This window comes from Beta vulgaris, chromosome 5 (assembly GCF_026745355.1).
Source record: "Beta vulgaris subsp. vulgaris cultivar EL10 chromosome 5, EL10.2, whole genome shotgun sequence".
Lineage (NCBI taxonomy): Eukaryota > Viridiplantae > Streptophyta > Magnoliopsida > Caryophyllales > Amaranthaceae > Beta > Beta vulgaris.
In genome coordinates, this window is record NC_079206.1 from 6026758 (window position 1) to 6044863 (window position 18106).

Sequence of the window (18106 nt, forward strand, 5' to 3'; positions counted from 1 at the left end):
GCATATTATAGTCGAATCCATTAAAAAGTTAACTTTGTAAATTCCCCTCGTGTGAGCTTCTGAAAAATCAATTTAATATTGGGAATAAACGACATATCTTAATATGAGGGTCTAAGACTCTAAGTAGATTTGATGTTATCTCTGAGGAGTATTTTGCTAGTGGAATAACTCAAATAACACAACACGACACGACACAACAAATACGGTTTTCAAAAAAATCGAATCAATTGAGTTCTTTTAGCAGCTCTGCGTTCATCCGTTGCAACCCATTAATCGTAAACCTTGTTTCTGGATCCGTTAATGATATTTCACTAGTGTTTATATAATTCATGTATTAATGAGTAAATTTACCTAATATAAGAAAGTTTTCATCTAAGCATTGATAGCATATATCACTAATAGCTTTTCGGATGAGAAGGGATTATCACTACAAGATTTTCAGTTCATACAATCTATTTTATCATATTAATATTAAGACACCAAGCTAAGTTTGGCCTACGACAAAGGCTAGAATCTTCCAGACTCAAGGTTAGGTGTTCAATTCCCCGTCTATTAGAGGCACTTTGGGAGAAGGAATTCCCTTACCTTCTCATCCCCTCTAAATTGTCTAACCTGATAACCTGGCTTGTGTTAACTTGCAAGAAATTTCCATCCAATATGATTATTCATCTTACCTACCTAAAAAAATAATATTATTAAAATTTGACATTTTTCTTATTGTGAGGAAATATAAGTAAACTTTTGATCAAAAAATTCTACACGTGATATTCCATATCTTAAAAGTAAGCAAAGCAAACACTATATCTTTTTATCCATGCAAATGCATCGTCCATTATACTAGACGTTTGGCGTGAAGGAAATATCAAGTCACTTCATCTCTATAGCTTAGATACCTAAGTTAAATTTCACATCAAGATTGCACAAGAAATCTTTAACAGAATAATCTCGATTTTAACCAATCTTCTCCATGTAATAAATTATACATTTACTGCAAGCTGGAAGGATACAATAATAAATAATGGTAATAATTATAGATTTGTCTAACTTGTAAGAGCCTTATGTCAAGGACTTTGAAAAGAAAAAAACTTTATTTACTTAGTGGGTCAATAACCCACTACTAATAGAAATAAATAAATAGTGAAATCCAACTCATCAGTTCTAATAGGCTTTTAATGCTCTATTTCTAGTGGGTTAACTACCCACCGGGTGGATGTAGCATTTTTAAACTTATTTTCACCTCAGCTCAGTTAATTTCAGTTCAATAATTTACTATCACAGTTTTTATTCAGTTCAGCCCAATACAGTTAAAAAAAACAATGCCACAGTCAAATAATCAATTGTCCCACTTTGTAACAGGTTGTTAGCCAACTTACTTTACAACTCAGATTACTAGCTACTTCCTCCGTGTTTTTATTCTTGCTACATAGAGAAAGTGGGGGGGTTTTAAGAAAGGTAGAGAGAGAAAGTAGGGGACCACCACTTTTTCAATAAAAAATCATTTGTTAAGGAAAAAGTATGAGTATTTTAAAAGAGAAGGTGGGGGACCACCAACTTTTTAATAGTATTTTAAGATTTTTATGGTGAAAAGGAATCCATTTATGGTATGTAGCATCTATTATGACATTTCTATTTAAGGGAAATGTAGCATCTATAAAAAAACGGAGGAAGTATAATTTAGGGGTGGGGGTAAATGGCTTAATGTATAGTATTCATGTAAAAACAGATATTAGCAATGCCCTACTCATGATATATCAGTCATCACGCACTATATGATCTCCCTTCCCTCCCAAAAAAAATACATTATTGGATGCTCTTTAAATTCCATAATATAAAGTATAAACCAACTCACCTTTACTTCATTTCTTTACACTTCTCTTTTACCAACTAATAATCAATCACGAAACTCATGCACTTACGCTTAATCAACCTTATCCGACGAGAACCCCACCCCTTCACTATCTCTTGATACTCATTTATCAAAGATTAATCCATTAACTTTTACCATACCAACATACCATCCACACTTCCGAATCCAAAACAACCATGTCTATTACACCACCATCACCGAAACCAAAATTGAGTCTTGAAATTCACCCATCTCTACCTCCTTCTACAACGGTCTCATGGGCAAACAATATGGTTCAAAATGTTACTTGCGAGCTAAAGAAGCAACGAGGGATGGCGGTCCCACTAGTGGCGATGAACTTGACGTGGTTTATTAAGCAGGCAATCACAACAGCCTTCTTGGGTAGACTTGGCGAGCTACAACTGGCAGGAGGAGCTCTCGGGTTCATGTTTGGCAACGTCACGGGATTCTCGATCCTAACGGGCTTGTGTGGGGCCATGGAACCAATATGTGGACAAGCATATGGAGCGAAGAACTTCAAGCTTCTTCATAAGACCCTCCTAATGGCAACTCTTTTGCTGCTCCTAGCCACCATCCCAATCTCTATACTTTGGTTAAATGTTGGCAAGATTCTTCCACTTTTTGGGCAACAAGAGGATATGGTAGCTATGGCTCAAAAGTACCTTCTCTATTTGCTCCCTGACTTGATAGTAACTGCCTTCCTTTGCCCTCTAAAAGCCTACTTGAGTGCTCAAGGGATCACTCTTCCCATAATGCTAAGCTCTACTCTTGCAGTTGCTTTCCATGTTCCCATCAACATATTGTTGTCACAAGCAAAGGGTGTTGAAGGGGTAGCCATAGCAGTTTGGGTAAGTGATCTTCTAGTCATGCTACTGCTTGCTTTCTACGTGTTACACATCGAGATGAGGGAGAGAGAGAAGTGGCAGCAAGGTGGGTGGTGGGATCAAGGGACCAAAGAGTGGCGTGCCTTGCTCAGCTTATGTGGCCCGTGCTGCCTGACAGGCTGCCTAGAGTGGTGGTGCTACGAGATTCTAGTCCTCCTTACCGGGCGACTTCCCAATGCTCGGGAGGCTGTTGGAGTACTCGCAATTGTGCTCAACTTTGACTACTTGCTCTTCTCAGTCATGCTCTCTTTGTCTGTTTGTGCATCAACCCGAGTCTCCAATGAGCTTGGGGCTAACCAACCTAAAGCAGCTTATAGATCCGCCTATGTTTCACTCATTACAGCAGCCTTCTCGGGATGTATGGGGGCCACGATCATGGTTGTAGCCCGGGGTTGGTGGGGCCCACTATTCAGCCGTGACAAGGGAGTGATCAAAGGAGTCAAGAAAATGATGGTCATGATGGCTATGATCGAAGTGGCAAACTTCCCGTTGACAGTTTCTGGTGGGATTGTCAGAGGAACAGCAAGGCCATGGCTTGGTACATACGCTAGCCTTGGTGGGTTCTACTTGCTGGCTTTACCCTTAGGGAGTGTCTTGGGTTTTAAAGCAAAGCTAGGGCTTGGGGGACTGTTCTTGGGGTTCTTGGCAGGGGCTTCGACCTGCTTGCTTTTGCTATTGGTGTTCATAGCAAGAATTGATTGGGCAGAAGAAGCAAGCAAAGCTCAAATACGTGCCTCAGCTGGGGAAGAGTTTCTGACAGAGAAGAGTGAAGATAAAACCCTGGAACTAAGACAGAATCCTGAAGTTACAGCTTAACCAGCATTCAAACACACAGAATCAAACAAGTTTAAACCTAAAAACTGAGCATTTTGATCTTATTTTTTTTGCAGTGCAATCTTCTATTTCATGAAACAATGAAATATGAAGGATATACATGTCAGTAAATATCACAACAGATTCAGTAACTTCTAGTCTTATACTATCTCAAGCTTCTAAACTTATGTTGATGCATAAATTCACAATGTTGAGCAGTATAAGTTAAGTACTTCAGTTTCTGATGCATATCAAGTCTGAAGATGGTATTCATAATTTTAAGTGTGATAAAGCTAATAACAACGGTGTAAGTTGACGTCTCTCTATACGATACCAATAAAAATTAACATTTATAATTTGAATTTAAGTTTCATAATTTTCTGAATAAGATGAAAATCATGATTTTCCCTGCTGAAAAACATCAGGGGAATGGTAGTTAAGCACGTTTACGAGATTGGTCACCATTGACATGCATTTCTATGATCAAAGAATTACATTGTTAGCAATATCGGAAAACAAAAAATGAACAACTTTTTACCCTTTATCAAAACCAGGTTAAGAACCTAAAGATTTAAGCTTTTTGGCTTTCTCATCGTCGAAGCCCAGGGCAGCCAATATTTTGTGACCAGGTGATTCGTCTTCGGACCATATGCCAAGAAGCAAATCAGTTGTAGTAATTTCTCCTTCATCACCTGCATACAGGACAATGCTTAATAAGACAATTGAATATCACTCTTTTATCGGTTTACAAACAGAAACAGAGCAGTAAAAGATTGACAGAATTCTTAATTCGTGTAATATAAAGAAGAACATATGGTTTTCTTCTTTTCACTTTAAAAAAGAAAGTTACATAGAAAATAAGTTCAAAAAAGGATTAACAAGTTCAGAGAAGTTCATAAAAGTTAAGATAAAGACTACCCAAGATCAATTCACAAGTACAATAAGTTCAAATAAGACCTTGTTCATTTCACTTGACTTTTACCAACTGAAATTAATTTTACTATTGAAACTAATTTTTGCTCATTAAAACTAATGTTTGTTGATCTCTGGCATATTTGTCTTATGCACTTTACTAATTTACTGATTAATATCGAACTTTAATTGATAAAAATGACTTATGATGAGTAAATTTGAATCCTGCTTATTAAAACAGAATTTTACATTTTAAAGCTGATTCTTTTTTACTCGAAGCTATTCATTTTTAAGTTGGAGGGAGTGAAGAAGGCCTAAGGGCCAATAAGTACAACTTAGGTTTGGCATAAAATGAAAAGAGCCAATGAGTTCAAAAGATCAAATAAGGAATACTAATATGTTTAGATTTACCTATAAAATAAGGAAAATGTTTTAGATATACCTATAAAAAAAAAAGGAATATGTTTGGATATACCTATTAAAAACAAGTCCGATTATCATCCAAAATACTTTATAGTCACTACTTTGTACAGGCAATATTGCACAAGTGGGGTGGAAAAGTGTAGATATGCTCATGAGCATTTGAGCAAGCTCGGCCCAAGCCCAGTCAAGACTCATTCGTTAAGTGGATGGATGAGCCCGAAAAGATTATTAAGAGATGTTGAATTAACAAACCAAGTTGAGCAACTTGCTGTTCAACACGTTAAGGCTCGTGAATGGCTCATTCGTATTCACTTAAAACTTAAAAGCTTGTTCATGTATGTTCATACGTTGCTTAAAAATCGTCCAAACTTATCAAGCTTAGCTCAAACATATTATTAATCCTCCACTCGACTTGACTCAATTACACCCCTCGGCAGTCGGCATAGCCACAACAGAAGGATGTGCCACTTGGGTTCTTTTTTCAGATTACTATAATTAAACTCCAGAAGTCAACTGTAACTGAGAGCTTCATAATATACCCTATGATTACCAGATCTATTAGCATATACTGTATGGAAGAACCATTTATTAGGCATGTCCCATTGAGATTACTCATCATGCACTATAAAACCCCCCACCAAGCCAGTCCCTGCCACCAGTGATTGACAGTTACGTTAGTTGCCTTCTTCCCCACCCTTCACTTACATTCAATCAAAAGCCATTCTACACAAACCAAGCAATGAAAGCAAATATCTTTCCAAAAAATTATTGGCCATCAAATTACAAAATCTGACAGTGCTTTCATCATCACAGAAAAATGGAGACGTCTTAAATAATACTCCCTTCGTTTCTTTTTAATCTACACACTTTCCTTTTTAGCCTGTTTCTTTTTAGTCTACACGCTATTGCTTTTTCTATTTCTAGTAACATGCCACATCTAATTTATCCTCTTTTTCCACCCATGTCATTCATTTTTTAATATTTTAACCCACTTTTTAATTTCTCTCACTTTTCAGTTTCTCTCTCCACCGTTTCACTTTATCTCTCATACTTTTGTACTTCCTCCTTGGTTCTCCCCCAAAATGAAGTGAGTAAATTAAAAAGAAACGGAGGGAGTAGTAACAAAAATCTGATAAAGCATGCTGAAGAATGCCAACATAAATGGTAAAAAGGCATACCAGATTTCAGCTTCTCATCCGCAGCCCAATCAAGTGCTTTCTGGGCGGATTCAGTTAAAGGGGGATGCTCTGGGCTGAAGAAGTACAAGTCTCCTTTTCCAAGTAATTTTATACTTTCCACTTTGACCTTGGTGAGAGTGATTCCATTTTCCCTCAAAAACCTTGAAGCAGGACTAGTTCCTGCAGTCCAAAAAGGTAAACCTCCAACTAAAATATCCAAAGAAAGCTTAAATGTGAAATGCACCTAAAACAATCAAGTACTTTGGTTACTGGAGACAACATATTGAGGCCTATGGCAAAATTCCAAGCTAAAACAATCATTTTGCATTTTCTCATTCATTTTTCTAGTTCTCTTTTATTAATTTAAAAAAAAATTATCAGAAAGCAACTCATGTAGTCTACGAAGAGATAGGATACACTAAGCAGAGACAAGCATAAAAGTCACTGTAAAAAGTAAAAAGCTTAGCACTTTACAGAAAAAATATACTCAACAATCACTGGCTCCCTGACAAGTATTTGTGCAACATCATCATCCTTACAATGACATTCTTGAAAAGAATTATCCTACATCATCTCTAAACTTAAGGAAAAACACCCTTAACTGATGTGAGCTATTTGCATTTCAAAAGTGATACATAACAACAATCAACTCAGGCCCTCAACATTGTGGCTTTAAAATCTGGTTCTTCATCCCGCACAACAAAGCAAGACAATGTTTAAGTTAAGGTCTTAAGTTAAGGCAGATGACAATCCACATCTGCAACCAAATTAACATTTTTCCCATTATGTGTGTCTGCACTCTGCTCAAAAAAGCTACTCTTAGTTACAAGCTGAAGGCTGCAGCATCCATGCTGAAGCTTTGCAAGGCTATTCAACTGTTCTTACTTAAGATTCGAAGGAAAACCTAGACCAAAGAAATAGTTCCAAAAATATCACATATCATGTAAATGATGACTGATTCCAAGAACATTAAATATTGCTCCTATCATCATTTACTATTATTCATGACCAACATCCAAATGAGAAAGACAAACAAACTAAGACCCTGAAGAATATCTTCCAACTCAATGCTCATACATTCCCATTATTAAACCTCCACCCAAGAGCTAAATGTGAAAATCAGAAAACACAATCAAATCTATCTGAGCATCACTTTGGGAAGTCTGCAAGATAAATGTCCTAAACACCAAAGCCGCGATACTCTTAAGAGGAAAAATATAAACATCAATGAGAAAACCAATCCATAATGTCCTATAACTCTATAGATCTGCGAGCAACATCCATTTGGGAATGAGAAGTGAGAACAGACGCTAAGACACCTAAGAAAACATCATAAAGATTTATGGTTCCTTTTTTTCCCCAAACCTCAATAAAGATTTACAGACAAGAAATACAACTGAAGAAATCTAATCATCTCTTTGGGAAGTTTGCTAAAAAAAGTCAATACACCAATAGTCTATTCCAATTTCGCCAGTCATTTAGGTTTAGAAGAAGGTTTACAGCTAAGACAACACGGAAAGACAGGTGTTAGTAACTTACAACACCCCTGCTGAATTCTACAGCAATAAGGGGGAATTTGTGTGCAGCCTCACCCCCTAAACAATCTTAACAGAGAGATTGAATTCCACTGATCCAAAATAAACATTCTGTGTAAAGTAACAAGGGTGAAAATTGACTTAGTCAATCAATGAAATGTATTAACTTAGTCAAGGATATAACGTGAAATAAAATGCTAGAACTTGCAAAGGTGTAACGGAAGATTTTGCTAGCTCAACATCATGAATATGCATAAAGTCATGTCCTTTACACACAAAATTAGATGATATAAATGCCCTATCCACGATGATATATCGTGGTGTATGTTGTTTGCAAATGATATTGTGTTAGTGGACAAGACTATAGATGGGGATAATGTTAAATCAGACGTAATGAGCACATGAACTGCAATATAGCAAGAGAGAAAATCAATCAAGGATGTAATAACATTGGATGATAAGGAGTTTCCCATGAGTGAGTGTATAATCTATTTAGTACCTCGGGTCAATCTTATAGAGCAATGGAGACAAGGACCAAGATGTGACTTATAGGATCCAATGAGGATGCCTCATATGAAGAAAAGCAACTGGGAATTTGTACGACCATATCTCCAAGGTTGACAGAAAAATATAGGACAGCTATCAAAATGACATTATCATAGGGGCCCAAGTGTTAGGAATTTAGAAAGAACCATGTTAGGAAGAACATGGTAGCAAAGATCCCCATGTTGATATGGATGTGCGGGAACACCTTAAGAGATAGAGCAGAGTGAAGATATTTGAAGAAGCTTGGAGTTGTTGATATTGAGAATAAGATAAAGAGAGAGCCGAACCGACTAAAGTGGTTTTGGATTTGTGGTCATGTGAGATGTTAACTAGATGATACACAAGTAAGGGGAGTTCAGAGTTGGATAATGGAGATTTTAGAAGATGTCGAAGCGGCCAATATGACTTGGATAGAAAGCATTAAGAATGATATGAAGATATTGAGTTTGCCGGAGCGCTTATTATTTGACATAAGAGAATAGAAGAAACTATATGTAAAATCACCGCAGATAAGACTTTGCCTCATGCAGCCACCAGGTTGATGTTACTTTCCGAATCTCAGACTTCGAGTTGCTACTTTCCGAATCTTAGACTTCGAGTTGCCACAGCGGAGAGGAGTGGCAGAACTCTTGTCCATACTTTACAAGGACACCCCTAACTAGATTCAAATTCTTCCTCTCAGGGGAGAAAGGTAAATGCATTCCTTTTGAATGAATACCCGCTAGCTGTAGCAAAGAAAGAAGGCGTATAGGCTCTGCCTGATCTGATCTCGAGAGATGGAAGAACTTCTGACCCTGCCTGGCTTAACCACACTAAGACTTATTCAGTCGAATCGGAAGACTGCTATTGAATCATCAAAAGAAGACTTGAAGCTTGTGGAAGCGGCCTATCTTACTGAAGATTTTATTGTGCTCCCGGGAGCACGGTGTACACCATGCATCCAGTAAATTTGTTCCATTTCCGATAAGTAAATGTTCTATTTCAACAAATGTTCATTTTAAGCATATTTTTCAACAAACAAATATGTTGTGGTTTTCGTAAAAATTGTTCTATTTTCAATAAACAAATGTTATATTTTAACAAAAGTTCGTTTTGAGCTTATTTTCAGCAGAAAATTATGTTCTATATTTTGTGAATCTGTTTTATTTTCGATAAGCAAATGTTCAATTTTAAAAAATGTTATTATAAAACTTATTTTTCACCAAAAGATATGTTCTATTTTCACTAAAAATATGTTCTATATTTGATAAGCAAATGTTCTATTTAAGTAATTGAATTCTAGTAATGTTCCACTTCAACCAAAAATGTTCATTTTCGCATTTGGATTCTGGTAATGTTCCAGTTCAACACTAAAATGTTCTTTTTCATAAATGAATTCTTGTAATGTTCCATTTCAACAATAATATGTTCGTTTTCGTAAATGAATTTTGTAATATTCCACTTCAACAGTAAAATGTTCATTTTCCCATTCATAAATGTTCATTTTCGTATTCGTAAATAATCCTTCATGCATTATGGCTGGTATAATAATCCTATAAATTTAGGCAGTTTCTCACTCCATCTGAAGCCCTTTTAGTGCACTACAATATTATGAATATATCGTTGTGCATTCCATTCGAAGTTCATCTACAACTATTTAAGAAAGAAGAGAAACCAAAGTTGAGTGTACTTTAATATTTTGATGCACACACTATCAACAGGCAATACTCTGTATCAAACAAAACAAAACCATCCAACCCCGAATCTACCTTCATGTCATGAACTGAATTCTTAGAGAGAAGAAATTGGCATTGATATTCAGAAAAAACAAAAGCAAATTGAAGATAAGTCCATCTTTCAAGCATCAAGAAGCTTGGTCTCTCCCATAATCCAAAACAACTAAAGATACACTCTCACAAATATTTTTCATGGTTTTCTCTCTGTCTACTCTTTTCTTTATAATCCTTTTGAATCCCCAGTTTTCTCTCTCTCCTCTAACTATCCATTTTCCTTCAGAAGCTTCTCATTTTGCTTCCCACAATAACCTCCCTTTGCACCGGTTCCTCACTTTCCATCATGCAAATCTCTAAGAGCTAACTCCTAACTGAACAATATGCACTACTAATAGTATTTCTCTCCCTTAGGTCATAAGACCTTTGTTGTCACTTATTACCCACCAGCCCCCAATATTCCACCATGCTAGGTACCCAGGTAGCCTAGCTGACAGTAAACAAAATGAACAAGAGAAAATAGGCAAACCAGTGGATAGTAATTGTATAAAAGAGTAAACTCAGCAACCTCTCAATACAATCCTTACAATTCGAGAAGTAAGGAGTCTCCCAAGCCTTCCTAATCTTTTACTCAATTTTGGGATAACTTTTCTCTCACCTCAAGTCTCCTATTTATTCTAATTACAGCCATTCACTCCCACTACTCTGACAAGTGATGATTCCCCTAACTGATTCTGTTATCTCAATCCACTCCTTGATTGCCATCTGTAGCTTCTTGATTAATGACCTCAGTGCCCCCTGTCCCACTATTTTTCTTCTTTCTCCTTGCATACGTGTATATATGTTAATTTTTCAGATTATATGAAAATGGGTCTGGGTAACCCAATAAGGAGGAGGAGAGTTTAGCCCACTTACAAGTTAAGAGGTTCCATCCTAAAACCAATTGGTGATAGGAGGAGTAACTCCTAATCTTATAAAGTGGTATATTCTCTCCTCTTTCTCTAATGTGGGACACTCACAAGTGGGCATTTCATGGGTTTCAACAATATAATTGGGTGCTGATGTGTGGGTTTAGCACACCAACACATCAACCATCAACCACCACCATTCCCCAGTGGTCGACACCCAGGATTTTTCTAATCACCAATTCAACCATCACAGCCATTTGTAGTGATGACCCCTAACTAGCACCACGTCCATTACCACAATTGAGAACCAAGCATCAAAGTGTATGGATTTGAACTATAAAAAGTAGCACTCCCTGTTGTAGCCATTAAACCACAGTATACAAGAGGAAAGCTAAAAAATTTAGAATACAAAATTTTCATTTAACCAAGCAACAATGAGATGCAACGATAAAGGGTAGTTAATCATTGATGTTATTTAGAAGTTAGAACCTTTGTGGTCAAACTCAACCTCCAGTTAGTCGGATGAATCTAAACGTGCCAAAGAGAGGAATGTCATAAAGTCACTATGGACAAAGTTGTTCACTTTTCCACAGTGGAAGTAATGAAGGTGTTGCAATGAATACGGGAAGGAAAACCACAAAGGTGAAAGGAACAAGATTGTTGGGTTGGGTTGGAGTTGCTATCGGGAGTGGGATTTTAAATCCCTTCTCAAACCAAAAAAAAAACCCGAAAATTTGAATTATTTACCCTTTTAAAGTCCTGACAATATAGAATAGGGAACTAATGGGCTTTATTATCATCCTTAGCCTCGAGTCCTTCTCTTCCCTTTCTCCTTCTCCAGCCAAACAATCCCTTAATTCTAAGCTAGCTTAAGTGGTAAAGTTTTTGGGGAGTGTTACATAAGAGTGGAAATTTAAGTTCCAAAACCATTCATAAGATTTAACCTTTATAACCACTATGAGATCCACCCAAAAAAAAAAAAGTCATACTCAAGCATTATAGAGAACTCAAGGGTTTTATGCTATCTCCTGCCCCCTCCTTAGTCCTTACCCTCAAATCCTTCTGTTTCTCTTATAGGCAAACAAACCCTTTAATCTAAGCTAGCTTAAAAGGTAAAGTTTTAGTGAAGAGTTGAAACTTAAATTTATCCCTGTACAAGATTTACCCTTTCTAGACCCTATAATAGCCACCCAAGTCAAAGAAAATGATTCAATTGGCAAGTGAACAAGGAAAGAATGGCAACCTTAATGCATATAAAGCATATATGAGTTTTGCATCACTTCACATAATGTATGATTGTCCATCAATCAAAGTACAAGGTGAATTGCTTCCATTCAAATCCTTTTGGCATGAAACATACGTTTATGTGGAATGGAAGTGTCTCTCTTTCTACTTAATCTCCCTTTTCAATTTCATCACCATATGACTTCAATGTACAATGTAGCAACTCATAATTGAGATAGATATTACATTTTCATGACCTGCTATTCTTTAATAATGGGATCAATTCAAGAAGCATCATACCAACTAGAGAATACTATTGGACAAGCTTTAAGTGACTATTATATGAGCCACTAGTGAGCCAGCTCAATTTGACCCGATCCAAGCTCCTACAATATATCCCACCCTTTATATATTGTTAGCTTTAAACCACAAGCACACCCCTTGCATTCTTCAACTCCTTGATGCCAAAACACTTGATTTCAAATCTATATTACTCTCCTTGTTTTCCATTGCATACTAAGACAATTCCTTCTACCCCAAAAGTGCCTATATTAGCTCTTAATAACTATCCAATTCATTGAATAAACACACTCCACAGCCAAACCCTTAGCAATATAAGAAACTTGCAATCATTGAATAAACACACTCCATAGCCAAACCCTTAGCAACATAAGAAACTTGCAATCATTGGATAAACACACTCTCCTTATATCCCTCTTTCTCCTTTGTATTACCCTCACATAGCTATTCACACCCGTATAAACAAGAAGCTAACAACTCCTAACATAAGCAAGTTTAATGAAGGAGTGTCACTCGAAACTATCTAGCAAGCAAGGAGTATCGTGAACACTAAGAGACTGCATCCTCTCCGGACAAATGAAAAGCGGTGAGCATTGTGTTTTTAACCATAATTTCTGCAATCCAAATTAGTTAAAAATAAAGAGTCCAATTCAAACAAACTTTCACTGGCCTAGACTGAAGCTACACTGCATAACCTTCCACCAAGACGCCCATGAAAGCCCCCAACATCCATAAACAATGCATAATATTCTTCACCACGAAAAAACTAAGTCTTAGTCGCGTGCAGAACTTGAATACAACAACAAAGACCAACCAGTACAGATCCTCTCCATGGCATTTGGCAAGGTATGTAAAGATGTACACCACTTCAGCTCAAACTAGTTTATACATAAATGTTTTTCGGTTCGCAAAGACCAATAAAATGAAGATATCAGATTCAAATAGCAAGCAAAAAATCTACTTGTGAGCAACCCTGAGGCCTGAAGCATATGATTAGCTCTCACTATTATTGGTTCGCCTAAATTCATCTGACTTCCCACAATTGCCATCATGATCTCAATTTGAACAAAAAAGAACACAATGGAATTTGAAACAACACCCAATACTATAATCTCACATCATAAGACCTATAATTATCACATTTCACCAAGCCTTGAATAGTTTGGACTAACCTTCTATAAGTATACCCATAAGAAGGGCTTCAGTCCCAGTTGTAGGGTATTTCAGCTTCCTAGCTTCTAATTCACCCATTGCATACGCCTTTATACCCGTACATGACCACCTGCTCCAATTCATTTCCCAAACCCCATTATCACAAAAACACTCAAAACACATAATCAAATAGAACACATACTTCATTACACTAAAAATACAATCATCAATTTCACATACTAAAAGTTACAATAAAGTACAAATTTCAACTCACTGTGGAACTTTATCACCCTTTATCCTCTCTGGACTCCTGCCCATCACAGAAAATGAAGCAAAAATTGAAAATTTAGAATTTTCAAGGTAAAAAAAAAAGTGTTCTTTTGAAATTTAAGAAAATGGGAAAGACAAAATCTTACGCAGTTGGAAGGCCTAAGGAGACAGCAGCAGAAATAGGGCGTTGTTTGGTTGGTATTGAGGATAAATGGATTATTGTTGAAGAAGGGTGTAGGAGAGAAAGAGTTAGTGTGCCTAAAAATGGATTTTGTGAAGGTTTTGAGGAGAGAGAAAATAAGGGAAATGAAATGGAATTGTATGAGTTTGTGGGTGTTTTGAGCTGAGGACAAGATGCAGGTGATAGAAGGTGTATTCTGGAGAGAGAGTGGGAAGTAGCAGCCATTGTTGAAGATTGGAGAAAATTGTGAGTTTGACAATGGTGACAGGTGAGAGTAATTGTAGATTGGTCTTTCTTTCTTCAAAATTTTCCTTATACGACGTCGTTTTGATTTTTGGGGATCTTTTGGGTTGTTTTTATGGTTGGACCTTCATTGTAAAGACTTTGTCTTAAGAACTTGTTGCTCTCTATTAGATTGGTATCTGAGCCCATGTTTCCAATTTGCTATTTACCTACCAATTGTAAGTGGAAGTTTATCAAAGATGAAATCATGGAATGGCCTCTTGAACTTGATAATTAGATTGTAAGTGGAAGTTTATCAAAGATGAAATCATGGAATGGCCTCTTGAACTTGATAATTATATATGGTTAAAGGAGGTTTGGATGAGATATTTTTGACAATTTGATCGAATAAGAAGTCTAAATACAGATGTTAGTGGGACTGGTTTGATGGAGACATGTCCAACATTCGTTTGGATTAGATAGGAATTGATAGAGGTTAAATGGGGAACGGGACAGGGATGGGAATAAGAATAGTACATGTAGTGGTTGATATGGTGGGAGTTTATTTTAGAACGTATCCTCCCCCATTTTCAAGTGGTCCACGTCTTACCTGTCTTTTATGTTGTTTTATTTCTTGAGGTAATTCATCCATTATATTTTTTTTCTTAAAATATATGATTGAAAATAAAATGCTCCTTCTATAAAACTTAAAGGGATTTTATATCAAGTAACTTATGATTTAGGTACTTTATTTCAAATAATCTCATGTTTGCCCACTTCCTAAGGTATTATATAACTTGTAAAATGTCATTAAACAATACAAAATTGGAATCACGTTCCTTTTTTAATATTCCAGCATCGCACTTTTAAAAAAAATAATCATTTAAATTGCCCTTTTATATGTCGTATGAAAAAGTCATTTGCAAATTAAAGAATTTGATAAGCAAGTTAAATTTTTGAAAGGTAATATGAGGTACTTGGTGTATTTCAAAAGGATATTCACCTTGGTCACGTCATTCCCAAATAGTTAATACTAATTTTATTACTTTATAAGTTGGAGGTACCAATATAAAATGAATATCACTAAAAATAGATACACTACAAATAACTTTTAAATCAATGATAGCTATAATTCAAGCATTAGGTTCATAAATATGCTAGCTATCGTATATTTTGGTGCTCTTAATTTAGCCTTATGCAATACATATTTTGTAGTTATTCTATCATGTTTTATATTGACAGGGTGGATGAGTTTAGTTTGTAATAAATCCTGTGGAGATAGTAACAAAGACATGAGATTAGATTTCGTCCACATTAATGCATTTAGTTGTTTCTTAACACACACAAAAAATGATCATCTCATATATTGATTTAAAAATATTATAATTATAGGTAATCTATGTATAATTGGAAAGAATAAGAGCGAAGTCAATTCACATAAGAGCATATCTTTTTTTGAAGGGAACATGAGAACATATCTTAAAACAACAAACAATTAATATAAAGAAAGTTCGATGGAAAATAGAATGATAAGGACGAAGATAAAGAAGTTGGTATTTCAATTTGCTTCGAACTATTTTAGTTCGTGAACTTGTTTAAATGGGCTGCCACTCGCCCATTTGAGATATAATTTCTCAAAATTCATTAGTTGGGCTTTTTGTAAGAGCTTATTAAACTTATTCTTCTTCTTTGATAGCCAAGTCAGTGATTCAGTCCTGTTAGAAAAGTCTTGCATACACTCCCATTGATAATAATTGTATGAATTGTTAAATCAATCATATAAGTGCATAATTAATTATTCATGATTATTATCAATTCCTTATTAACTCTATGAAGAGTTGTTGGCAGTTTTTGTGGGAGATTTATAACATTGTGAAATATGCAGGTGTGGATATTCTTAATTTTTAAGAGTGTCGGTTCTTCCACTATTTTTCAGAAATTAATAGAGCAACTGACTTTATGGCGCAGATTTCAGTGGTAGGGGTACTGGAGAGGTGTAGACCCCTCAACAAGTTGTGCACTCTCCCCTTCCTCAAGGCTCTTCCCCACTAAGGCAATTTCCAGTACCCTATGAGGTGGCTAGTGCGTACAGGGAGGTACGTACTGTTCCCCCAAGGCAGTTGGGTGCTATCCCCAGTTATGCGGATGATGAAGCAGTGCGGGCCGCGCTACACAGTGCCATTAGGGTTGAGACAGGCCTGACCCTTCCATAGAGGACCCTGGTGTCCGAATACGCCATTTCACTTATCAGGTATTTCCCCGTCTGGCTATCTTGATTTTTTGTATATTTCTGTTATTTTGTCCTCTTCCCCTTTTTTACCTGACTCGTTCTCTCTCCAGCTTCTCAGAGTTAACTTAGAGGGCAGTGAGCTACTTAGCTTCTACTTGCCCAGAAATGAGGCATTAGAAAAAGAGAAGGAGAAGCTTAGAGAAGATATGGAGCAGGCCAATAAGGAGCATATGAGCGCGTCCACTGAAGCGGCCACCATCATTCGTAACCTTCAAGAGGAGCTGGACTCTGTAAGGCGGCAACTGCGCACCGCTGAGAACGCAAGGGCACAGTTGGAGGCTGCCCACAAAGCAGTTGAACAGGCAAAGCAGGAAGCGGTGGAGGCCAGGACTGCTCAAGGCGTGGTAGAGGCCAATCTAAGGTCAGCTGAACAGAAAATGAAGACCTTAAACAAGGTCATTCAATATAGGGCTGAGGAGGTGGCTCAAGCCAACGAGCAGAACAGGAAGTCCAGGCTTGAGGTGGATGGACTCAGGTCTGCCAACACGATGCTGACCATAAAGATGGAGGAGCTGATAATTTTTGGCACCAAAAAAGGGAGTAAAGACTCCGGGGTTTAAAAAACCCCAGAGCCAATAGTCATAGGCTCTGGTTAAAAAAGAATTGTATCCTATACTCTATTAATTATAAAAAAAAAAAAAGAAACAAGCCTCGATCTGATCTCCGCAACCCAAAACCAAATAATGAAAGCCCAATTCTAACTAAACAAACATTACTTGGCCCTAGGATGTCAATTTGGGTTGAGACCCGTTGGGTCAACTGAACTATTCATGACCTGAATTGAAACAGACTGAACTAAAGTAACATGTAGCCTGAAATTGACATGAACTGATCGAAACAAACTGAACCGTTTATGACTTGTAATTTATGACCTGAACTGACTTAAACCTGAACTGATAATGAACCGTCTCAAACACAAAGATTTAATAGACTAAACTGAACTGTACTCAACCTGTTATATTATCTGACATGAACTGGACCGAACTGAACTAAACCTGAATTGAACTGAAATTGAAACAAACTAATAAATTTAATTAGAGCGTTAAAAAAAATTACCCGAAAAATATTATCAATTTAAACTGTACTGGACATTCTAGTAAAACCCGATAGAAACTGATTCCAACCTGAAACATACTGTTCCTTATCGTTAACCTGTATTAACCTGAACCGTTTTGAACTGAACTGATATTGATCCGACCGTCAATGACCTGAACTTGAATTGAACTGTTACCGAGAAAAGGGAACCTATTATGACCTGTTACCGAAATGACCTAACCTGAACTTGAATTGAACTGTTACCGAGAAAAGGGAACCTATTATGACCTGTTACCGAAATGACTTAACCTGAACTGATCTGAACTGTTAGGTTGGTAACCTGATTCAACTTGAACTGAAAATGAACTGAACATGTTTGGATCAACCCTAACCTGTACCGATAACCTATTTTAACACCTGTACAGTTGGCCCTAACCAAACCCTAATCCATACCCTCTATCTCTCTATATATCGTCACTCTCTCATCCTCTTTCTTTCTTACACCTCACATCCACTAAAACTACCACCAACTCATCTTTTTTTTCTCACAATGGTTTGGTTGGTCTTACTTGGTTTTTGTATTTCTCTTTCCTACTATTACCATACCCCACCATATACTTTCTCTCATAGTTTTACCAAACCCCACCATATACAATG

The 18106-nt window shown here is 36.7% G+C and overlaps 2 protein-coding genes across 2 annotated transcripts; one reads left to right on the forward strand and one right to left on the reverse strand.

Annotated features, from left to right (window-relative positions):
• Window positions 1-1802: 1802 nt before the first annotated feature.
• On the forward strand, window positions 1803-3890 carry LOC104892412 (protein DETOXIFICATION 56). The gene has a single exon (XM_010678339.4). The coding sequence runs from the start codon at window positions 2044-2046 to the stop codon at window positions 3565-3567; it is 1524 nt and encodes a 507-aa protein (XP_010676641.2). The 5' UTR covers window positions 1803-2043; the 3' UTR covers window positions 3568-3890.
• On the reverse strand, window positions 3891-14229 carry LOC104892411 (ATP-dependent Clp protease ATP-binding subunit CLPT2, chloroplastic). Its single transcript, XM_010678338.4, has 5 exons — window positions 13868-14229; window positions 13726-13761; window positions 13472-13581; window positions 6078-6257; window positions 3891-4256 (listed from the first exon to the last, which is right to left on the reverse strand). Exons 1-5 carry the CDS (start codon window positions 14125-14127, stop codon window positions 4120-4122), a joined length of 723 nt encoding a protein of 240 aa, XP_010676640.2. The 5' UTR covers window positions 14128-14229; the 3' UTR covers window positions 3891-4119.
• Between the last annotated feature and the right edge of the window lie 3877 nt (window positions 14230-18106).

Excerpts from the sequence above, each read along its gene's own strand:
- LOC104892412 (XM_010678339.4), top strand. The coding sequence starts at position 2,044 with ATGTCTATTACACCACCATCACCGAAACCAAAATTGAGTCTTGAAATT.
- LOC104892411 (XM_010678338.4), bottom strand. The coding sequence starts at position 14,127 with ATGGCTGCTACTTCCCACTCTCTCTCCAGAATACACCTTCTATCACCT. Across the intron at positions 13,582-13,725 it reads AAGGGTGATAAAGTTCCACA|GTGGTCATGTACGGGTATAA; the intron begins GTGAGTTGAAAT and ends GAATTGGAGCAG. Across the intron at positions 6,258-13,471 it reads TATGGGTATACTTATAGAAG|GAACTAGTCCTGCTTCAAGG; the intron begins GTTAGTCCAAAC and ends TTTGGACTGCAG.